Here is a 25725-nt window from a genome sequence, read left to right on the forward strand (position 1 = left end):
CAAAACCTATTTAGCATGCACTTTAACCCCAAATGGGTTTAACACGGACCCATTCCTCTATTTTACATTACCTATTATGGTATAAAACAAATGGTTGAAGTGCCCATAAAGGCTCCACACACCTGGCTAGCAAGATGGGTTGGCTTAAGCCTTCAAGTTGAAAGTACTTTTTTTTTTATGATGAAAGAACCCTCACCGAGAACCGAGTCACTGACAGGCCCACCTCCCTGAAAGGTAAAACTCCGGGTCAGCAACAGCAGCCCCAATGTGACAGCAGGATTCGATCCTGGGCCTTCAGCTTGACACAGGACGAGTTCAATACCTGAGAGTGTACATCCCTTGCCGCAAGATCGAATTCAACGAAAGCAAATGCTTAGCCTCCAAATGCTAATTGCTTCCGGCTGACATATTTCTTCTGTAAACGAGCAAGCAGCTTGGCTCGAGCTCTTGAGCTCACTCATTTAGCTCGGGCTCGCCATAAGCTGCAGCTTTTAAACTCGGCTCATTCAGCTCATTTACCAGCCCTATCTGCAACTGCAACCTTCACGACCGACATCATTAAGCCAAAATCAACATTTGGATGATGGAGAAACAGATAATCTTGAAAACATTACATCAGTTTGTTCCCTAAATCTTTAGGTATAGGGATGGTAGGCTGACACCCAATGCAGCTTGCTAGCCATGTGCCATTTATTTAATCTAATTTGGTTGCACTTGTTGTGAAAGTGATAACTTTGTCCTCTTCATATATTGTTTCAAGGTTTTTATGCAACTGAGATAATGTCCTGTACTCTTTAATCGAAAGGGGATGCTTAGTCTGATCTGTCTAGCATCTGAAAAATAAGTTAAATTATTGCAGATTATTTAAACTAATATTTTGTTGACTGTTCTAAACATTGTCCCCCATTGTTCTCAATCTTTATGATGTATGTATCAAGATCACATGGCAGGCCTTTATATATTATTCAATATAAGAGAAAGAATCACAGGCAGGCCCCACGCAGATGTCACAAGGTTTGATGATGGTAAAAGATGATTTTGAAAGTTTTTGGTTCCCTTCACGTATCAACACCAACATGGTGAGTGCATATCTTCTCTATGTTCCATTATCAGTAGCAATGTATTCAATGATGATATTTACCTAAGGTTACAAGAACTAATATATTATCAGTATCAATTGATCCAATCATTATATTTACTTTTAGATTAGGGGTACAAGAATTAATGTGGACATAAGGAAATCTTATTAGTAGTCACATCTTCTTTGGCCTTTTACATTTACATTGGAATCCACCAGTCTACCTGGCTCTTGATCATAAATTCAAAAGAACAGACCAATGAGGTTATATTTTGTATATGCCATTTCAAAGAAATCATAAAAAGCATTTTTCAGTATGGCACCTAACTTTTTTGCATAGTAAAAAATTACACTAGCTTTTGGAAATTTCCAAACAGCACAAAACTTCAGGTTAATACAAGGACGATGCCTTCTTTATCATTTGACATGCAGTGAAAAAAATAAAAAGAAAAGAAAGGGAAAACCACTTGGTCTCAAATACTAATTTGTGTTTTGGATGCTTATGAATTTATGTGGGTTATGATTTGACATTCTCCTCTCTCGATTAAGTATCTCTATCTAGATTGTCATCGTCTTCATGCCAACAACAAATTGGTTGAACTTTGCAGAAGATCAAGAAACAGTGAATAACAAAATTTTAGAGAACATAAGGGAGATTTTTCTGTAGATCTTAAAGTGAAATACAATTGTCACTCATACACAAGCAAAAGCAAGGATGTACATGGGATGACTTCTTTTTCAAGTGATATAAGAAGCACTTATTCCCAAACCCTCTTAACTTACAAACCATGACAAAAGCCACATTGAACTTTACATTTATCTGAAACACCCCTTGCAATGACACAACTGAAACAATGAGCAAACTGTACGTATACCCCCACCAAAAGACAAGTGTGCAATTAATTAAAACTTGAACAAACTCTTCGGATTTCGCCCTGAGTTTCAGTTTTTACGCCGATCCGACCCATTTTGACCATTGCGTTGACAAAGTCTTGATTGAACGACGGTCCGAAGAGGCCACCAACGAATCCGAAATACGAATCCACAACACTTTGAGTGGATGGATCCTGATAGAGTTGGGCATCGGATGCGAGAACGGCGAACCCAGTCCTTATATTGTTAAGAATGCTCACATCGAACACTGTTTGGCTTCCCCGGTCCATGGCTAGCCTGACATTGACGTTGCCGCCTTGCGGGCACGTTGCTTGGAGCTCCGGCATGAATGACGGATCTATGGACGGGTCGGACCCCCCATTAGGTGTGAATGAGTAGAGGCGTTTAGTCATAAAGAAGCATGCGGTCGTGCCTATGGTATGGCCTCCTGCCAATTTCAAAGATTTCATAATATTAAGTACTTGGCAGAAATTTTGAGAAAGAAGTACTTGAATGGAATTTTTTGTAGAAAGTCAAAAGCATAAGGAAGGAGGCACTGTTTTGCAATTTCGAGAAAATAATGCCTGTTTTTTTTTCATTATAGAAGAAGGTTCTCTATATTTTCAAGAAACTGCAACACAAGCCCCTTTATTTTTACTGCTGGGACAAATCATGTTTTCACAATGCTGAGTTTCCCATAGAAGCAGCGCACTTTCCCAATTTACAAATTACAGGTTTAGCAGTGGCCTGTAAAAGTGAGGACACCCATGATCCCTGTCTTCTTTTTTTTTCTCTGTTGTCTTAGATGATTAGTCCGAGTTGTTGTTTCTTAGTAACTTTTTATTTAATAGTTGAAGTTTTTTGTGTAATTATGGTCAAAATTCAGTCAATTTATAAATTCCATCTTGTTTGAACTTTGAAGTGAGCATTTAATAAATTACCTGTTAGCAGTGAAGTTTTACCCGGCATTAATTTCAGTATTCAAAATGAAAAAAATCAAATAACTTTTAAAAATTAGTGAATAGTCCTAGGACATTATGATGATCATGAGGATTGTTAGCATTATCGTCATCACTTTACTATTGTTTACTAGCAAACTGAATGGAGGATGCTTCAATTACCTCCACTCAAAAGAACCAAGTCTGAAGCAGAGAGTCCCTTTGCTGCGAACTTTGCTTTAAGAACATCGATCGTATCATCGACTTCCGGCATGCTGCTCGCGTCGGAAATCAAAGAAACAAAGCCATCCCTTCTGCCTGTCTCAACCTGATACCGTGGTCCTCCACTCTGCAAGAAAGAAAGATCTCTTAAGGTTTTCCAGTTCTTTTTTGGCTGACACATGCTACTAGTACCAACTTGAATTGATTTTTTTTAGGGAAATCCAACTTGAATTGATTAACCAACATGAATGCCAATATGAAAATTGTGCTATTTACCAATGCAATAGAGTCTCTTGCTGCCATTGCCACTATGTCTGAGCAGGAAACTACACCAGGGCACACTTGCTCCAGTTGAGTTTTTGCACTGTCAATTACCTCATATCCTCTTACGCCTGCATGCGCACCGTTCCTTTTCTCTGCCGTCGGTCCGTCGATCAGAATTGAGCCATCGCATCCCTACAAACAGACCGCCAAATGTTGCTAATTATCAATGAATTATGTAACTAACAGAGCATGCGCAGTCTCAGGAATATGCAGAACAGGACCAAGTAAGTTCAGAAAAAGCAAGGCTATAGAATACCTGAACAAAACAATCATGAAAATGCAGGCGGAGTAAGGAAGCAGCTACAGTCTGATCTGCAGCAACTGAAGCTTGAACGGTGGACGCAATAACGGACTCTGCGGTAGGGCATGTTGAGCCATAAAAACCTACCTGGAGTGCTCCCCATGAAAATTCTAATAGTAAATTAAGGGAGAAGAAGAGAATTATAGTGCTGCCTGCCATTAAAGATGGAGCTAAGATTGCACAAGTAGATCAACTGGGTGCAACTCTTATATAAGGATGTAAATAATAATGAAGAATGTAATCTTTGAAAGAAATAGTATTCTAGCCTCGATTTTGTCAAATTGCAGAAGGGGTTAGTTTTGGATGCATTTATTTGGTGGTATTATTTTGATAAGGACTCCAAGGATTGGCAATTTTTTTATATTGGTCATGACAGCCAACACAAGATGGTATTATTGGTCGCTTGATTAATGAGTAAGTGTAAACTTTATCACACAATTAATGACAGAAGATAAACACTAATATACAATCCCTTGCGGTTGATTAGAATGTTCTGTGAGAGAAAGACTAATATGCAATCCCTTGCCTTGAACATGTTACCAGGATTTATACAAGGTAATTATCAGGTAGAAGATTACAACATACTGAAACTTACTGAAAGAAGTAAACAATGCTGCTTATTCTACTCATGTTGAGTTTTATTAGTTTTTTGCCAAGATAATACAGCAAGCATCTTTTCCAAATTGATTTGTCATTGCTGCTAACCATGCTATTGACTTATTTCCCATGGCAGGTCTGTTGGTTTAGTTCTTATCTTGATGGTATTTCTTGGTTAATGATGTGAAAATTTGAAAAAAACTGAAGATACTAAAATTAGCAAATTTACCGAGGTAAATTTTATTGAATCAGAGTTCACAAGACACAATATTGCAGAAACCAATTTTCCGTGTGTCTTGTTCTAAATTCCAGTATTAACCAGTTTTACCTTGCAGGGAGGCAGGCCCATTAAGTGACCCGGTTCTTGGTGAGGGTTCATCAAAAAAAAAAACTTAACTAATTACTGCTTAATAATTTTCCTTACAATAAATTGACCAATGGTGGAGAAATTGACAATTCATGGAAATGCTTTAGTATTAAGTTCAAAGGCTAATGCATGTTTGGTTCTGTTAAATTCACCTTGTAGAAGGAATTTAATTTACTGATTTTTTTATATAGACTGACTGTAATACCTCTCATGCATCATGCATAGATCTACTGGAATACCTCTCATGGTAATTAATATCAATGTGTTCGAATAATTTATCTCAGCTGTATGAAAAGGAAAGCCAATTCTTGGGGCTCCTAGATGGAATGGATTAGTTCGAATGTCATATTGCTATTGTATGCATTTAAACTAATTTAAGTATGTTTTCGAGTCATAGTGGGATTATTATGGAAAAGCAAGGTGCTTGCTAGTTAGATCCGGACCCACATCTGACAAAGTTGGTCCCAGATGCTATGAATAGGAAGTGTTGATCCTACTGAGACCTGATTTGATGTTGACCCTGGCCAAGCTAAAGGAAAACTCACCGTGACCAACACTTTGTACATATGAAATTGTCCAAATATTGGGTTTCAAATTATGAAGGCCGGATGCAGCACCGATATTAGCTCTGACTGAGGATTCGGATCTTGCCCTCCAGACGGATTCATATCATATCTGTAGAAAATCGATAAGAAACTAACCCAAACCATCTTATCTTCAAATAAATTTAAAAAAAAGGTTAAAATAGTTTTTAAATAATTATATAATTATTTTAATATTTTTGCAATACGTGTCTTTTTGTGGTTAAAAGTTGGCTGATTAATCAGCCCCGAGTTAGAATCGCCCGATTCCCTGGATCAATTTGAAAATCGATTCAGGATCTGAGATGATTCTTACATTGATCTAAGATTCATAGAGCCATTGAAGGACTAGGATGAATCTGATATGGACCTGGACTCAGCTGGATCTGACCTGTTTACAGAGCTAGAAATGATTGTGCGTGGCACTCCATGGTATGTACATTTATGAGATATCATGTCTATCAAACGCAACATGTGAACAAGGTTAGTCAGATTCCCCTTTGACAACTGTATCTTATTTGCTTTTATGGGGAGAGTTGGTATCAACTACTCGCAACATTTTAGTTGGAAGATGGGAAAGATAATTTCTCCAACAGGTTCCACGATCTTCATCATGTTTCGGATTGTTAAAGCCCTAGTGGCCTTTTTTTTTTCTTTGACCTTCTTCTTTCTCGTGCAGTTGGCACAATGACATGAGAAGAACTTGACCTTTCTGTTCTATAATTTGTCATCACTACTTGTGGTGATAGAGGCTTGGGCCCACCATGGTGGACAAGCTTAGCTTACCGCAACGTTATTGGGTTTCATCCTAAACTCACTTCATATTTGGTTCATGACGGTTCCCGTGGCTGTAACGACCCGAACCGGGGGCCTCTCATTAATTCTCGTAAAGAAATTACCAAAAAAAAACCTTAAAAACCATTCATTCATCCAGAATTAATACTAACCATTGATGTCTCAAAAATAAAAGTACAAAAATAAAAGCAAATACTTCAAAGTCCACCGGCTTGTCCACGAGTCATAACTTCTTGTCCACTTGAACCTACAATTGTAACCAAGCGGGGTGAGTTTAAAACTCAATAAATTCTCATTTACAACTAAGATATAACCCTTACAATCATAGTAAGTTTTAAGCTCTTATTCTTAGTTTAATTTTTTAACTAAGCACACATGTTGTTTATATATTTTATCCTCTTTTTATCATTTCTCTTTCTCCATTCTCAAAGTAGACATTCTCAATGTTGTACTCTACACTAATCGATTATTTTAAAAATAGTTTCTTGGGCATAGCAACTCATGTAAACTATTCTAGAGTCTACGGTGTTAACTAAACATATCAACCACTTACAACAACATAGTCCAAATTGGTCTTAACTATGGACTCACAATTATTACAACTTTGTTCACCGGTTACAAGTTGGAGAGCCCAAAATACCGGTCGATAGCTAGTTGAAGATCCCGAGAAGCTATACTTGCCCTTAAGGTGTTTGAGAGATTATACTTACCCCCTAAGGTTTGTGGTTCATGCTACATTCTATATGTATCTAATAGACAGTGTTACCCAAAAATTCTACAAAAATTTTGGGTATAACTGAGGTACTCATATCTCAAACAAAGCCCTATATCATGTTCTTCCTAATAGAGTTTTTTTTATCGTTGTATGTGTTGTCACCTTAGGTGTATTGTTCAGTTCCTTTCATTTCACAATGTTAGTGTATTGTACTATATCAAATGTATGTTTACTAACTAATGTTCATCATGCAATCACAAACACATACCTTAGTTTTAGGGATAACAATCTATCACAGAAACACAATATGAATTTATCACGTCACGACACTTATAATACTGTTCTCAAGCTGTAAGTGTGAGATTCTCAAAATAAATCATATTCTGAGAACCTTGAAACTCTTCTTCTCATTCTCAAAGCTTAATAATCTATTTTTTACAATATATTACATGTATTCAAACATTATTCTTATTTCTACAACAAGCACATTTATGCTATGAGTCATATCATCTGTTAACATTTACATGACATGATCAAGTACTAAAAATAAATATGTAATATGTATCACAATAGCATAATCCTCATGCATCTTATTTAAAACATCTATCATGCAGTTCAAATGATCTATTCATATACATGAAATAATTCACATACTTATAAAATACATGAAATCACTTAATAAGATGCATTTATGAACAAGACTCTATCTTATTTATTTAAGAAGTTATTTGCGAATGTTCACTTACCTCATATCACCTAAATCTCAAACTAAGAATCAACCTTAATCTTTCTGCAATTCCTGACCTAAAATGAGCAGAAATCAAATTCTTAAAAATTTCTATCTTGCCCTATGCCAATGGATCATTTTCGAGGAGAGAAGTTCAGTGATCTAAAAATCACCCGAATCCAATATCGAAGTGAAGAGTTATGCCCAATTTACAGACTGCGCATAACAAAGGAAAACTAGTCTTTTTTGCCTTTCCAACAGATCGAAATCCGAGTAACAAGATCTCGAGAGATCCAGACGACCTTCATGATCTGTTTTTAAAATTTTAGATCATATTTGACCAAGATTCAAATCTTAAATATTCAACCCAAAACAAGTATACATGTATTTTTTCCATTCTTTCATCATCTATCCCAAGTTGGCATATTGGTAAGGAGTGGCTTTTTGCGCATGAGAGGTTGGGGGTTCAAATCCCAACACACCCTTTCATACTTTATTATTCATCTTTTTGACAAATTTTAAATTCATTGAACCTAACCTAGACTTAGCCTGATATGGGTTCATTCCCCAGACTGAACCTAACCTCTCAGAAAACTTAACCCAAACCCACCATGAGCTAGGTTTAGTCATTTCTTCACATTAAACCTAACCTAGACTTAGTCTGGTCTAGGTTTAATTCAAACTGGACCTTCTTGGTTCAATTTTGATTTTTCAACTTAGATCTAGATTCAAATCTATTCTAATATAGATCCAAACCGAACAGAGATTTAGTCATTGATTTTTATACTAGATCTAGATCTAATACTACAGATTTAGACCCAGTTTATCTTGGGTTTTGTACAAAATGGAACCAATACTCAAAGCAACAGGTTTGAGTCTGAGCTGGATCCAAACCTGATCTGATCTGGTTTGATCCTACTAGATCCAAACCCAGATTCAGTTTAAGATAGAAAACCGAAACAATCATTGTCTCAATTTCCCCCCATAAATATATGTATATATATCCCCATTAATCAATCAATCAATCTCTCTCTATATATATATATATATATTAAAAGTTAGGTCAAGATGGGGAGAAAAATCCCTCTGTCTTGCCCCCGAAACAACCAGACTCGGTTTGCTTTCAACTAGACCAAGTCAGTCCTACTCCAGGTTGAGAAAAAGTTTTCACTTCCTGTCTTGCGCCTGAAATGACCAGACTAGGTCGGTTTGCTAACAGGGCTCTCACCTCGAAAATGATTGGACTCGGTCTGCTAATAGGGCTTTGTCTCGCCCCTAAAATGACCAGACTCGGTCTGCTAATAGGGCTTGTCTCACCCCTAAAATGATCGGACTGGGTCTAGTTTTAATCAGATTGAGTCGGTCTGCAAGCAGGCTAAGATAGAGTTTGTCTGGCTTGCGCTTGTGACTAGGCTCAGTCCCAGATCGAGTCAATTTGGGTGAACCCAAACCAAGTTAGTCTGGCATCAAACCACATATATCGAGACAGAGAGCTCTGTCTCTCTTTCCCTTTATTTCCAATTGAACTGAGTCTGGGTTTACCCAAACCGAGTCAACTGGGTGTTGGCCAGCCTAGCTAAGACATGGAGCCTTCTCCTTATCCTAGCCTTCACCAGACCGGGTTCGGTCTGGGCTCACCCACCACGTCCCCAATCCTTTTAAGTGATGACTATAGACTAAGGAAAAACGGGGCCCCGCCCGGCAGCTCGGCCCCCATTTGGACCGGGGATGGAGGACATGAAATGGGGATGGAGGCGGGGGTGGAGGTTAAAATCCATCCCCGCATGGGGATGGAGGTTCGGATTTTGAAACGAGGCGGGGGTGAAGACCTTGTCCCCCGCCGCCCCAGTCCACTGCCATCCCTAATATTTAAGCTTAATAGAGCATAACCTTGTGAATGCTTTTCAAAAAAATGGCTTCAACTTTAGATTAATATAGAACTCACTAAAACTGACTTCTCACCTAACCTACTGCCTGCATTTCAAGAAAAAGATAAAGATACCCTAGTGTGCCTAATGCTAATCCCAGGGAGCTCCCATTGAGCCCAAAATCATGCAACATTAATTAGAGTAACTTAAACAAATAAAAGGTAAGAAAGCTTTGTAGAAGATGAAAATGATGCCATAATAACAATAATAATAATAAAAGAGTAATTTTTTGGAATTTTGATAAAGTGAATCTAAAGCGTGCACCAAATTGTCTTATTAGCCTAATTCAAAGCCTATTGCATTAGGTAAGAGAATAGACCAAGAAGTTTTCAACAAGTGTTCATGGGGTGTGCGGGGTCCACACTTTTTTTTTTTTTAAGGGCAAGCTGGGGTTTGGCAGACCCCTACCGCTACCAGTTATACAACTATAAGATTGGGTTTTGAATCCTCAATGTTCCTATCACAAGGTGACGTGCACTAGCTGCTCCTACCAGACAGACAAGCCGAGCCCCCGTTGGTGGGGTCCATACCTTTCCAAACAAAAGGCGGACCCTGCAATATGCATTACATGGTTATGTTTCAAATTAGGATTTAGATATGACCTCATGTGCTTTCTTAGTATAGAAAGCTTGATGGAGAGATTGATATTCATGGAGGAGAAAAAGCAGAAAAACAAAAAGAGTTCTATACACAAAAGTTTTTTTTTTTAGCTTGGTCAAGAGAAGAAACCCCTCTATCCACCGGAAAGTACGCCCAGCTTCGACCTTACAACAAGGGATGTTCCATCGTGAGTTTTGAACTCATGGCGTCCATCAACTTAGTGATGTTTTTGTAAGTTTCTCCTACCAGATTAGCTGAGCCCTTGTACGCAGAAGTTTCATTTTTACTATGGCAGTGAAGTAAAAGATGAACACACATTAAGGTGGGCAAAGCGGAGTTAAATTCAATAATTTGATCTCTTGTGCTCATAAATCAGAAATAATAGAAAGCACAAAATTAAGAACATGAATGGACTAAAATTATGGGAACCATGAGTATGATTATAAAAGGGCAACTTGAATAGAGTTGAAGAAGACCTCTCCCACAAGGGCTCCACACTTGGCTTGGTGGGTCTGCTTAAAAGGTGTTCAAGTTGAAGGATGTTGTACATGAGTTTGAAACTATGGGTATGAATTTGTAGTCACAAGGTTGAAGCTAACAAGGAACTATTCTTTTTCTTTTTTTTGATATTTTACTCAAAAAAAACCGCCTCGGCCCTCAGGTGAAGAGACCTAGTTGCACTGGCTCAGCCTTCGTCGTTGTCCTATCAGTGTTAAAACTCAGAGGACTTACCCCTCAACCTCATAGAAAACAAGTACTTGTGGAGTTTTAGACAGTGAAGCCTAAAACAGAGCCATAGTCAACATGATACCTCTTGATTCATAATGGCATATCTGAATCATAACAATGGTTTCTCCTACTTATTTAAAAAAAAAAGGAACTTAACAATATATCACAGGGACACACCATTTTGGATGCATTCCCTGGTGATACTAGGGGACACACAGACACTTAGGGACATTATTTTAATACCTTTTATTATTATTTAAATAAAAATATTTTTACTATTAAAATATTGAAAATAAATTTTACTGATTAAAAAATTATTGTTATATTTTTCAAAAAAATAGAACTTGGGGTAACGTGTCGTCATGTTGACGTGTTACTTGCAAGGCAAGGACTGCAATTTACAGACATTGTTTTCAAACTATACATTGACACTGGCTTCTACGGCAAGTAGTTTCTTAAATGGTTAAGAAAGAGTTACCATCAGGAAAATTAATTTGGTGATATGTCGATATCATGAACTTTGTTGCACAAAATTAAGATTGTGATTTACCAGCTCCACCGACAACGCTCACCATGACCTGGGCCATGTCCTAGGGCTAGGGCTAGGGCTGGAAATGGATCGGTAATGGTCGGATATCAGATTCAATTCTGAATGTTATTTCCAGATTTGGATCCTTTAAGTAAAATCTGAATGCATATTCGGGACGGATTCAGACATGTTCAATCAAATAACTTTCCGATTTTGGGTCAGATTCAGATCATTATTTTATTTTGGATCTAAAATTGGTCCGAATCAAAATCCAATCTGTTTGCATTTTTTGCATGTACATAGCTTGTTTTCTTCTATTTTTTCTGGATTCAGTATTATCAATTGTATTGCAGATTAGCCTATATATCTAAAAAAAATGTATTTCAGAGTTGTGTTCAACCGTACCTCATGGGATCTAATTCAGACCAAGATTTAGATATGAATCTACTGTTTGCATTTTGGATTCAGATTCAGATTTAGCAGGATCCGACCAGTTTGCACCCTTCCCAGGGCTCATTTACAAATATATACCAAGTTCAAGTGATAGATGGATTTGGGACATATATTTGCTTATCAGACCTAGATTCATCTCTAAACTAGATTTGTGTCCATTAATGGTTTTGCTGGTGACAAGCCTTGCAACCTTCACTACATAAGCTATTGTTGAATATCCACCCAGCTGTACACGATGACAGACATCGACATACATATATGGGCATTATTTGAGTATTCTTAATCATTTTAATAATGTTATAGTAAAAACTGCATTTTATAGTATTAAAATAACAAAAAAAGTTTTTTATTCATTAAAAACAAAAAATATGTGTCCTTGTATCTTTTATGCAAAACACTTTTTTAATTTGTGCATCCTACCATAGTCAACGTTGGGTCATACCCTTGTTTTTGTTAAATATCAAATGGAGTCTTAGTCACTATATATATATATATATATATATATATATATATATATATATATATATATATATATATATATATATATATATAGAGAGAGAGAGAGAGAGAGAGAGAGAGAGATGTGTAGGTGCAAAATTGATAAGTACTAAATGGGTTTTTCTTTTCTTTCGGTGTTTTTTCGCAGTTCCGACCCCATAAATGTGTTGGGCATGGTCGATTTACCAGGATCATGTGTTTTTGATGAAAAAAATGATATTTAGAGCTTAAAAAATTTATAAAGATTTTGGACCGTTGATTTTTTGAACATTATAAAAACCCACCCATGTGTTTGAATCGAACAGGCTGATCCCTATAAAATCAAGTACATAGATCACATCTGTATCGTCAGAATTTAAAAATAAGATAAAAAAACACTGAAAAACTCATTAACAAGTATCATTTCACACCTACTCATAGGTGGAGAGGCATATATATGAAAGAACTTAGTAACTATATATAAGAATTTCCAATTTAACCATCACCATTATCTAAGCCAAGTGACACTATAGGTGGAGAGGCATTTTTATGGATGCATTAGAAGATGATAACCTCTTCTAAGTAGGCGCAATTAGGTCTATGATCCTGGGGTAGTTTCTTCCAGTGAAAAAAAAGCAGTTGTTTTGGCTAGCTGTATAAGCACTTGAACATCGAGGCCATTTTATTTGTGGGTTAAAGGTTGGATATGGGGAATTGGTTTTAATTCTTTGTTTTTCTTATGCTAAGCATATCTCTCATCCACAATGCGAACATGATGAAGGAAGAGAAATGGGGTTGGGAAAAGAAACATTTCGAGACAAAGGAGAGGAAGAGAGATGATGAAGTGCATTCGTTGTGATTCCTAGCCTTCCACCTTCCTACAGTCTAGTTTGCTAGTGATTCATGTGAAATTTAAGATCAGGAGAGATGTTCATTTTGGAGGTATAACAGTACCTGCCTGGCAACTATCCATCTTGGCATTTCTCGAGATGGGTGCATTGTCCTTGAGAAATGTTGGTAGTAGAGCTGCATACAACACTGCTGCATAAAAAGAAGGCCTTAGCAATATTTGTTAACATAGTTACTTTATTTAGAGAACATATAAACTATTTGCGTTTCAATTCATCTGATATTTTTTGAGAAGTTCAATTCAACTGATATATGCATTACAATAAAATTTATCATATGACCTTAAGTTTTCTCATGGAAACTAATTTGGATCATTTTTTACACAAGTACCAAGTACTTGAATGTTTATGTATTTTGTGTGATAAGAATTCTATGGTGCAAATAAAAGCTCCAAGGGGTTTGGTGCAGTGGAAAGGTTGTTGATCACTTGGTGGTCAGGGTTGATCAATTCTCATGAGCATCAGCTCCTTGCATTAATGACGGCAAGAGATAAACCCTTGATCAGATGAAGTTTGACAACTCCCTGTGGACAAGGGGTGAGCCGCGAGCTTATATTGTCAGGACAGCGACCGTAGGCTTAGACAGTGCGATTAGGTTTCTGATTCTGAGAATGGTTTCCCTGTCTTTCATTAAGAAAACCATAGAAAATAAAAATCTGAAGCTGCACAGTCCGTTTTTCATTTTCAGTGGAACATAAATACATTAGGTGGGAACAATCGGTTATTAGATTGGGCAACTGTGTAGCACCTGGCTGGTATTCCCAGCTACCATTTGGCTGCCCGCCAAATACTCCACATGTTTCAGTAGGATACCACAAGAATGAGCATGCAGGCTGTTGTCCCATTTAATGCAAAATTCATTGTGCATGTGTCTATTATTGTTTGCTTGCGGTGCATGCCCAATTCATAAAAGAAAGATCAGGTCAGAGGCATCTTTGATGCTAATAGACACAGGAAATATCCATCAAAGCTGCCTAATTAGATGCCACTCATTTATGTGATTGACCTCAACCCAAACACCATGGTTAGATTGTTTACTTTTCAGATGGATCCCACAAAAATTTTCATTCATTCATCTTTTAGTTGAACGGCATCTAAAGCACAAAAAATGAACGACTGAAAAATAAGGAAAAATGACAGTGTTTAGGTTGCCGTTCATCTAACGGCATCCAAGGAACCTCTGACGAGAGGATATTATTTTCAGAGGTGCCTCTAACCTGATACGGTTTCATTCATATGGACTCCTTAAATTTGCACACATATTACGACCTTGGGTGTGGCTCTTTTTTTTTTTTTTTAATAAGCAATCTGTGGGACAGGCCTCGTGAGATTCTAACTTGAGATTTCACTCAAAAGATTGATGATCTGATTGGGTTAACAGTTAACACAGATGTTCATGCATCTGATATGGGATGCAGTGCTCAGACAATGCCCTAGATTCTAGATGAACATTCAAAATTCCGTACGTGGATACTCACCTGCAGTTGTGACTGGAGGATCTTGGAGGCTCTCTTGGTATAGAAGCACCTACTGGAAGAGGCCATTAATTCTCTTTGCTAAAGAGGCCCTACTCACTGACTATGGAAAGTGCACTGCAGATATTTGAAAATGTTGGCTCTTGGGCTGCGAGAGGGTGTTGCCTGTTCTCCGGGGAACACGCACTGTAGCTACAGTGCATGTTCCGGGGTCCCGACTGAGCGCTGCGTGGCGCTCAGTCGAGTGTACGGGCACACCGTACACCCGCCTGCAGGATGTATGAAGGCGTATGACGTGACCGTAGTGTTGAAAATAAATTAAACTTGAATAAGAGTCTTCTAGAATTATTGAGTATGTACAAGCTTCTAAGAGTCTTCTAGAATTATTGAGTATGTACAAGTTTCTAAGAGTCTTCTAGAGTTATTAAATAGGTACAAGTTTCTAAGAGTCTTTTAGAGTCTCAATACATCTAGAAAGGTCTTACTAGTGCTATAAAAGCCTAGTCTAAGAGTCATTGTAGGTATCAAAGTGTGAAGAGCCTTTTTGAGTAAAAGTATTAGAAGTCATTCTCCATAATTGTTCTCAACTTTTCTCTCCATTTTCTATTTTATTCCCTTCAAATTGGTATCAGAGCTTTGTTCGATTAAAATGAGCAACTCTATTCCTCTTCCTTTCGTCCCTCAATTAGCCAAAGAAAATTACGGCAATTGGAGTATCCAAATGAAAGCTATTCTTGGATCTAAAGAATTGTGAGAGATAGTCGAAAAAGGCTATGTTGAAGTTGAAAATGAAGAAGAAATGTCACAGGCTCAAAGAGAGAGTCTAAAAGCGTCAAGAAAGAAAGATAAGAAAGCTCTTGTGGTAATCTATCAAGGAGTAACCTCAAATGAAGTCGCTTTTGAGAAGATTGCGTGTGCTACTTCCTCAAAGCAAGCATGGGAGATTTTGGAAAGTTCATTTAAAGGAGGTGAAAAGGTAAAAAGGGTCCGTTTGCAAACTCTTCGAGGTGAGTTTGAATGTTTGCACAAAACGGAGTCAGAATCAGTTTCTGATTATTGTTCACGAGTATTATCTATAGTTAACCAATTAAAAAGAAATGGTGAAACTATGGATGATGTTCGTGTTATTGAGAAAATTCTTCGTTCTTTGGATTCAAAATTTGACTACATTGTGGTAGCCATTGAAGAATCAAAGGACTTGAATTCCATGATCATTGATGAACTTACGGGCTCGTTGCAAGCTCATGAAGAAAGGCTAATCAAAAAGAAGAAAGAAGTAGTTTTGAATCAAGCACTCCAGTCGAAATTGTCTCTAAATGAGAAGGAGAATTTCAAAAATCAAAGAGGTCGAGGACGTGGTCGTGGAAGAAGTGAAAGCTTTAGAGGAAGAGCCTCATATGCTCGTGGAAGAGGCGATTATTCAAGCAAGGAGAATGACTTGAATCAAAATCAAAATTTCAAAAGCTCGCAAAGAGGAAGAGGTCGTGGAAATCAAAGAGGGAGAGGCCGTAGCTATTTTGAATGCTATAATTGCCACAAACCTGGTCATATGGCAAGTGAATGCTAGTACAAGGAGAAAGAAAGACATGATGCTCGTTTGGTGTATGAAAACAAAAACCAAGAGCAAAATCATGACACTTTGTTGCTTGTGTCTCATGGTGGAGGTCTTGATGATGTCTGGTACATAGACAATGGTGCTAGCAAACATATGACAGGTAACAAAAATTTATTTTCTAAGTTGTTTGAATCTAATTATGGTGAAGTTAAAGTAGGAGATGGAAAGGCTTACAAAATTAGTGGTGTTGGTGAAATGGAGTTCAAAACAAAATCAGGAAAAATTGAAAAAATGTCTGAAATTTATTTCGTTCCTGGTTTAAAAAATAATTTGCTCAGTGTGGGGCATCTTTTGAAGAAGGGATATGACATTCATTTTCATGACATGGCTTGCTACTTGTCAAGGAAAAAGCAAATTATTGCAAGAGTTGGAGTTGCTTCAAATAATCTCTTTTCACTCACTCTTCAAAATAAAAATTTGTCTTGTTTTACAAGTATTGATAATAGAGTTTCTAAGCTATGGCATGATAGATATGGACACTTGAATTATGGAAATTTAAAGCTTCTCTCAAAGAAGATGATGGTCAAAGGTTTGCCTCAAATTGATCATCTTGATGAAGTTTGTGAAGCATGCCAACTCGGAAAGCAACACAGAAATCCATTTCCTCCTCAATCATCATGGCGTGCAACAAGACCTTTGGAGCTTATTTATTCAGATCTTTGTGGTCCGATGACGGTGACATCTTTGGGAGGTAATCGTTATTTTATCTCTTTCATTGATGATTACTCACAAAAAGTTTGGGTGTATTGTGTCAAAGAAAAATCTGAAGCTTTTCAGAAATTCAAAGACTTCAAGGCGGAAGTTGAAACATTTACTAGGCTGAAAATCAATACTTTGCGGACTGACCGCGGAGGTGAATATTTTTCAAATGAGTTTGAAAAATATTGCAAGGACAATGGTATTCGACATGAAATGACAGTCCGACATACACCACAGCAAAATGGTGTATGTGAAAGAAAGAATCAGACAATTATGGAGATGGCGCGATGCATTCTTAAGAAGAAGAAGTTGTCAAGAAGATTTTGGGCAGAAGTTGTTTCTTGTGCAGTTTATCTTATTAACAGATCACCAACAAGAAGCTTGGAAAATTGCACACCACATGAAGCATGGTATGGTTCAAAGCCTAGTGTTCACCATCTTAAGGTATTCGGGAGCGTGGCTTATGCTCATGTTCTAGTTGCTATGAGAAACAAGTTGGATGATAAATCAGAGAAGTGTATTTTCATAGGCTACAGCGAAAGAAGCAAGGCTTACAAGCTGTACAACCCGGTGACAAAGAAGATTGTGATCAGTCGAGATGTTCGATTTGATGAAAATTCCATATTTGAAGACTTAGAGGCAGAAAAGGAAAATTTGCCTATCTTTCCTTTTGAGATTGAAGAAGAAGAGAATGATCTAGCATTTGAAAATAATGAAAATGGTGCCCAAGCAGGAAATTCTCCTGCTTCCCTAAGTACTTCATCAAGCAGCCCTATAAAAAAATGAGAAGCATCCAAGAATTATATGATGTCACAGAAGAAATTAGTCAAAATGATGCCATATTTTTTGCCTTCTTTGCAGGTGAAGATCCAATTTCTTTTGATGATGCATGTCAAGAAGAAAAATGGAGGAGAGCCATGAAAGAAGAAATTGTTTCAATTGAAAACAATGATACATGGGAGCTTACAGATTTACCACCACACAAAAGCTCTATTGGAGTAAAGTGGGTGTACAAGACAAAAATGAATCCAGATGGCTCTATCAACAAGCACAAGGCAAGGCTGGTAGCAAAAGGGTACAAGCAAAAAGAAGGAGAAGATTTTACAGAGGTATTTCCTCCTGTTTCAAGACTTGAGACTGTTCGTTTAATTATTTCTCTTGCTGCTCAGAATAATTGGAAGCTTTTTCAAATGGACGTGAAATCTGCGTTCTTGAATGGGGTTCTTAATGAAGAAGTCTATATTGACCAACCACCTGGGTTTGTTAAGGAAGGAGAAGAGAATAAAGTGTACAAGTTGAAGAAAGCTTTGTACGGGTTGAAGCAATCACCCAGAGCATGGTACAGCCGCATCAATTCATATTTTGAAAAGTGTGGATTTCAGAAATGTCCATATGAGCATACTCTCTACATCAAAGCCAATTCAGAAGGAAGATTCATTATTGTAAGTCTTTATGTTGATGATCTAATTTTCACAGGGAATGATATGCAGATGTTGAATGAGTTTAAGAACTCAATGATGACAGAGTTTGAGATGACAGATTTGGGTGAATTGCATCATTTTCTTGGTATTGAAGTTTATCAAACCAAGAAAGGAATTTTTATTTCACAGGAGAGCTGTGCAAAAGAGATCTTAAAGAAGTTCAAGATGGAAAATGCTAATCCACTTTCGACTCCATGCATTTCAGGTTTGAAGCTATCTAAAGAAGGTGAAGGAAAACTTGTCAATTCCACTATGTTTAGAAGTTTGGTTGGAAATCTAATGTATCTCACATCCACAAGGCCTGACATTATGTATGCTGTCAGTTTGGTGAGTAGATTCATGGATAAGCCATATTCAAATCATTGGGAAGTTGCAAAAAGAATTCTAAGATATGTGAAAGGAACTATCGATTATGGAATTCTTTATGAAACTAATGTTGCAGTCAACCTTATTGGTTATACTGATAGTGACTTAGCAGGGAGTGTTGATGATAGCAGAAGAACTTCAGGTTATGTATTTAATCTTGGAAGTGGAGCAATTTTGTGGAGCTCAAAGAAACAACAAATTGTTGCGCTTTCTACTACAGAAGCAGAATATATTGCTTCATCTTTTGCAGGTTGTCAGTTAATCTGGTTGCGTGGAATTTTGGAGAGTTTGAAGCAGAAGCAAAATAACCCAACAACTCTTTTCTGTGACAACAACTCAACTATCTCAATTGCGAAAGATCCAGTTTTTCATGGAAGGACCAAACACATTCGGATTCGGTATCATTTTCTGAGGGAACTTGTGAATGAAGGTGATGTTCATGTGGAGTACTGCAGAACGGAAGATCAGATGACAGATATTTTCACAAAGCCACTTAGTGGACAAGTCTTCAAGAGAAATGTAGAAAGATTGGGCGTAAGGAGCAAGTTTAATTTAGAAGAGGCATTGTTGAAAATAAATTAAACTTGAATAAGAGTCTTCTAGAATTATTGAGTATGTACAAGCTTCTAAGAGTCTTCTAGAATTATTGAGTATGTACAAGTTTCTAAGAGTCTTCTAGAGTTATTAAATAGGTACAAGTTTCTAAGAGTCTTTTAGAGTCTCAATACATCTAGAAAGGTCTTACTAGTGCTATAAAAGCCTAGTCTAAGAGTCATTGTAGGTATCAAAGTGTGAAGAGCCTTTTTGAGTAAAAGTATTAGAAGTCATTCTCCATAATTGTTCTCAACTTTTCTCTCCATTTTCTATTTTATTCCCTTCACGTAGGTGCTCAGTTGGGACCCGGAACATGCACTGTAGCTATAGTGCGTGTTCCGGGGGAACATATAACCTGCCCCCTTGGGCTGCTCCAGCTCATTGCCAAAAAAGGAGGCAAGGTGATTTTTTTTTTGAAAGGCAAACCAGAACAACAGCAGCCCTATGTGGCAGCAGAGGGATTCGATCGTGAATCTTCAGCTTGACACAGGACCCCACTTACCATATGGGATACCACCTCGGTGAGGCAAGGTGGTTGCAGCTGCTGATATAACTAGAGCCATAAAAAACCAACACTTGTCTTGATATCCCAAGATTGCTTAATTATTCGAAAGAACATCATGGGGTGTTATTAAGGGGCTTAATATTTATTGTTATTGAAGGCACATAATTATATAAAACTATTGAGCTGAAAATCATAGGTTCAAGCTTTACCGACTTAATCTGATCACATAGACAAATTATTTATTTGCTAAGGATCAAACCTTGGATCATGTTATTTTTATCCAAAAATATGATTTTTTGGGTCATGAAATTTTAGTGCATTGTAAACTATTAATTTTTGAAGCCCTCGAAAACCTGCTTATGTGTTGCAATCATATAATTCAAAACTCATTTACCACATCCATAAGATTTAAGCACAAAAGAAATCTAAAACATATGATTTTCAGCTCAATAGTTAGCACCAAATATTAGTCTGTTATTAAGAGTGAAAATGCTAAAGATATCAAGGCCAAGTTCATTGCAGAAGCTACCAACGATTCAACTGATCTGGAGTCTGATGACATCTTGGCAAAGAAAGTTTGTCATCATTTTGCCTGACATATTTGCTAACTCAGATGGAGTTACGACGAGTTACTTAATTTGAGTGGGTTCAGATCATTCAAGGATTCATGTAGCTAGGATGAACAAAAGGCAAATTATGTGCGCAAGAATTTCATGGCAAAAAAGGTAGTCACATAAAAGATCGAGATGTCTAAGACTCAACATTGTGACCTTCCACATGAGGCCCATAATTCTTTTTTTTTTTATAGGCAAAGCTGGTGTTAGGCAGACCCTACCAATTATACAACCATACCAATGGGATTTGAACTGGCAGTGTCCCAACACAAAGTGACGTCCACTAACTTCTCCTACCAGACAAGCAGAGCCCCCGTTGGTATGAGGCTCATAATTCGGTACAGAGTGTTATATTACATCAAGTCACACAGAAAGTACAGTAATATGCTTGATTCAAACTTGGATTTTATGCATGTATTTTTTTTTAGTTATTGGAAAGCTGGGGTTAGGCAGACCCCGGCCAGTACAACTATGAATCAAAGGGAAAACAATTAATGAATGTTTGGAAACCAATCTGGAGGTTTGTCCTTCCAGTTTGAGTCCCTTCAGAACCTCTCAATTCTATCCAAACATCGAGGTATATAGTTCTGTTGCATATGTACCACTTAACACTTGAAAGCATTAAAGTTGAACATAAGGTTTCTCCTCTCATCACGTCCTATAACCTCCACGCCCCTCCAGAGTACTGATAGTAGCTGCCACCATGTCTCGGTGAAGATTTTAGCACCACCTTGAAGACATGCTTTCAGTTTAAAGATGCTTTAGATAGTTTCTTTATTTGTGACAGTTGTTTTACTAATAAGAAGCATCACGTTATCACTTCTCTTCTTAAACCTCACTTGAAAGCATTAAAGCTGAACATAAGGTTTCTCCTCTCATCATCACCTGTCCTATAAACTCCACGCCCCTCCAGAATACTGATAGTAGCTGCCACAATGTCTCTTGGTGAAGATTCTAGCACCACCTTGAAGACATGCTTTCAGTTTAAAGTTGCTTTAGATAGTTTCTTTATTTGTGATAGTTGTTTTACGAATAAGAAGCATCACATTATCACTTTGCAGTGCTGCTTCCCGAAACAATGCTACATCTGAGGTACCAACGATCATGTGGTAAGCCCTCTCCCTGACTACTTGGGCTGTGAGCTCCCCTTGAGTGCTTCATGCATATGAGATGCTTCAGTGCCCCGACACCATAGAACGGATGCCACACATCCCTTGCTTTCTTCCCTCCTTCCCCACAAGGGGATGTGTTTTTTTTGAAAGAAAATATATGTATTCAATCAATGGAGTCGTAACCAGCAGGTGTGATAAGGTATCACCACCATTACAAACGTTAATACTAGGAAAAAAACAGAATTATACAAGATTTTACCTATTACCAAAAACTTAATAGCCAATCTGATTGTGGCCAACCCAGGAAATAGAATCATCCGGCCATTTTCTGCGAGCTCTATAAGTAAGCTCCCAACGCAATAGATGGAGCAGATAATCCGGTCCCCTGCACTTATCCCGGAAGTTTCTGTTGTTGCGCTCCTGCCATATCAATGTCCATGCCGTGAAAACCCATACACCACAAGAAAATCTATTTTGTTCCTTTGGCATGGAGGTGGCTAGCTATGAGGATCTGTCCAGGGAAGGTGATGCTATTCCATTTGAATCCAAAGTCACCCAAAGCTTGTAGCAGCAAATATCTGGTGTACTCACACTAAAAAAAACAAGTGCTAGGCTGCTAGCTCGATTCCTCATGATGGAGACATAAGGGGTATCTACTGCAAAGCATGCCTGATCTCTTAAGCCTGCAAGCAGTTTTTATTTTCCCTTGCATGATAACCCATCTTGTTAATGAGCCCCTCAATGGCAAACAACCTCCCAAAAGCGTCTTGTTAGGAAGCCATTGCATGGAAGAAAAAAGAATAAAGCTCTATACATCGAGGAGGTTGAATAAACACTATCAGTAGTTAATGTCCAGCTCAAATGATCAGTAGCTGGTGACAAAGAAATGCTCTCCAAATCAGCCATTAGTAGAGACCATTGTTAAAGCGCACCCTCCGCTCGGTCCCTTCTCAACACAATGTCTCACTTATTTAAGTCCTCCAACCAGCATTCCTTAATGTAGCAATACTTTCTTCTAACAATTCGGTAGAGGTCGGAAAAAATAATTTTAAGAGGCTAGTCATGTAGCCACACATCATGTCAAAAGAGGGTGATGGTATTCAAACATAAACACACAGAAAAGAAGCACAGAAGAGAAGAACACGACTATGTAATGTGGTTCGGCTGTTTGCCTACGTCCACAACAAAACCCTCTGCACTCTTTTCCTCTTTTTTCATATATCTTGCAGAAGAAGAGATGGGGTACATTTAAAGAGACGATGGGCAACTATCCCTTTCTATATTAGGGTAGTACCTTCCCAAAAAACAAAAATAAAACAACTGAAGGAAATCTTCAACGTATTCTCAATCCTTCCAAAAAATCGTAACTGAAAGATACGGATAACAATCTCCCCCTCAAGTTGGTGCGCAAATGCTAGTTTGCCCCAACTTGTTATACATATCAATGTGTTTATCTCGATGCAAAGGTTTTGTAAGAATGTCGGCCAATTGTTCGTTGCTTTCAGCATGAGATGTGCGAATGACTTTGTTTTGAATTTTTTCTCTCACGAAGTGACAATCGACTTCAATGTGCTTTGTTCTCTCATGAAAAACAAGATTTGCTCCAATATAAATAGCTGCCATATTATCACACTTTAGCTCCATCGGTTCGGTCACATCAATTCGCATATCATGAAGAAGAGATTTAATCCAAACAAGCTCACACGAGCACGTGGCCATGGCACGATATTCGGCTTCAGCACTGGATCTAGCCACTACACTTTGTTTCTTACTTTTCTAGGTAACTAGGTTTCCACCAACAAACGTACAAAAACCAGTAGTAGACCTTCGATCATTTGGATCTCCTGCCCAATCTGCATCACAATATCCTAGTACACTGAAGTCCCGATTCCTTTTCATAATAATACCTCTGCCTGGACTTCCTTTCAAATATCTCAAAATACGGTGAGCTGCTTCAACATGTGTAGATCTTGGCTTATGCATAAATTGACTTATTACACTGACTGCATAAGATATATCAGGTCGAGTAATAGTCAAGTAAATCAATTTTCCAACTAACCTTTGAAAGCTTTCAACCTCACTTACTATTTTTCCATCATCTATTCTCAGTTTGGTATTGGCTTCAAGGGGAGTATCCACCTCCTTGCTTCCCATCATCCCTGTGTCTTTTAGAAGATCTAGAATATATTTCCTTTGGCATAGAAAGATACCCTTGTCAGAGTGAGCAACTTCAATTCCCAAGAAATATCGAAGTTTCCCGAGGTCTTTGATTTCAAATTTAGTGTGAAGAATGATTTTTACCTTCTGCATCATCTGTTCATTGTTACCTGTCATAATAATGTCATCTACATAGACTAAGAGGATAACAATACCTTGAGGCATACAAGAGATAAACATAGTGTAGTCAGCAGTGCTACGTTGAAATCCAATATCAGTAAGAACAGAACTTAGCTTTGAGAACCAGGCTCGTGGGGATTGCTTCAACCCATATATGGATTTTTTAAGTCTGCATACCTTGCCTGGTTCATGGTCATATCCCAAGGGAGGATCCATATACACTTTCTCGTCCAAATCACCATGAAGAAAGGCGTTTTTCACATCAAGTTGAAATACTCCCCAATTTTTATTGGCAACAACTGAGAGAAGAATTCAGATGGAGTTCATTTTTGCAACAGGTGCAAAAGTGTCAGTAAAGTCAATTCCTTCTTTTTGAGTATACCCTTTTGCCACTAACCGAGCTTTATACCTTTCAATAGTTTCATCACTGTTATATTTGATCTTGTAGACCCATTTGCACCCCACTGTCGTCTTCTCTTTTGGTAAATTCACCATGGTCCAGGTATTATTCTTTAGCAATGCTTCTAATTCATCCTTCATAGCAGATTTCCATTTGTAATCTTGCGTAGCTTCTTTGAAAGACGTGGGTTCTTGATGCCTATAAGTGTTAGCCAAAAAAGCAAGGTAAGTCTTAGACAGTCTTGTCAAATCAAACCGATTTTCTATAGAATGCTTTCTGGGCATCTGATCTGAGCAGTAATAATAACAGTCTCTCAATCTGACTGGCGATTTAGATACACGTTCAGACTGTCTTACACTCTCTTGAATTTGCACATTAGATGAACCACTCTCACCGGGCTCAGCAAAACCACTCTCACCGGGCTCAACAACACCACAGGGACTTGTACTTTCCTGAATATCTTCACATACCAATTCTGAATTGTGAGATATGGGAAAGACGATGTTGGGCTCTTGCTTATCTCTTTTTTTTTGATGTCGACTATCATAGGAAGGATCAATAAAGAATGGCTCATTTTCAAAAAACTTGACATCTCGAGATATATATAATCTCTTATTTATCGGATCAAAGCATTTAAAACCCCTTTTTGAGACGGAATATCCAACAAACATACACTTGACTGCTCTACTTTCAAGTTTGTTCCTGAATCTTTCTTGAATATGAACATAGCACTTACACCCAAACACTTTTAAATGCTTTATGGAAATCTCTTTCTTCTGAAGTAATTCCATGGGGATTTGATTGCTTAAACTGGAGCTAGGAATGCGATTAATAATGTAGCAAGCAACAGATATAACATCAGACCAAAAAACAGGAGGAACGTTCATATGAAACATGATGGATCGAGCAACATTAAGTAAGTGACGATTTTTCCGCTCGGCAACCCCATTTTGTTCGGGGGTCCCAGCAGAAGTGTTTTGGGGAATTATGCCTTTCTCATCCAAGAAGGATTTTAATTCTTCATTGACATATTATCCCCCATTATCAGATCTAAGATGCTTAATCCTGGCATTATATTGTGTAACCACCATATTGTAAAACATTTTAAAGACTTTAGTCACTTCACTTTTTTGTTTAAGAAAATACACCCAAGTGACACGAGATTTATCTTCAATAAAGGTAACATAATATTTAAATTCAAACACAGACTCGACAGGCGCGGGTCCCCACACATCAGAGTGAACGAAGTCAAACAAAACATTGCTTCTAGTAGCTAACTTAGGGAAAGGTAACCGAGTAGCCTTGGCACACTCGCAAGCATCACAAGAGGTATTTTCAGAAGGTAAGTTAGGAATCAAAAGTTTTAGAACACTATGAGGAGCATG

General features: G+C 37.7%; 1 protein-coding gene across 1 annotated transcript; it reads right to left on the reverse strand.

Moving 5' to 3' along the window:
• Positions 1–1713: 1713 nt before the first annotated feature.
• Positions 1714–24137, reverse strand: LOC149848331 (peroxidase 43-like). Its single transcript, XM_090004023.1, has 9 exons — positions 24118–24137; positions 23976–24016; positions 23663–23930; positions 21870–22023; positions 21377–21455; positions 3692–3888; positions 3388–3567; positions 3073–3238; positions 1714–2399 (listed from the first exon to the last, which is right to left on the reverse strand). Exons 1-9 carry the CDS (start codon positions 24135–24137, stop codon positions 1978–1980), a joined length of 1527 nt encoding a protein of 508 aa, XP_089860149.1. The 3' UTR covers positions 1714–1977.
• Positions 24138–25725: the final 1588 nt, after the last annotated feature.

This window comes from Nuphar pumila, chromosome 1 (assembly GCF_984573655.1).
Source record: "Nuphar pumila chromosome 1, dmNupPumi1.hap1.1, whole genome shotgun sequence".
Taxonomy (NCBI): Eukaryota; Viridiplantae; Streptophyta; class Magnoliopsida; order Nymphaeales; family Nymphaeaceae; genus Nuphar; species Nuphar pumila.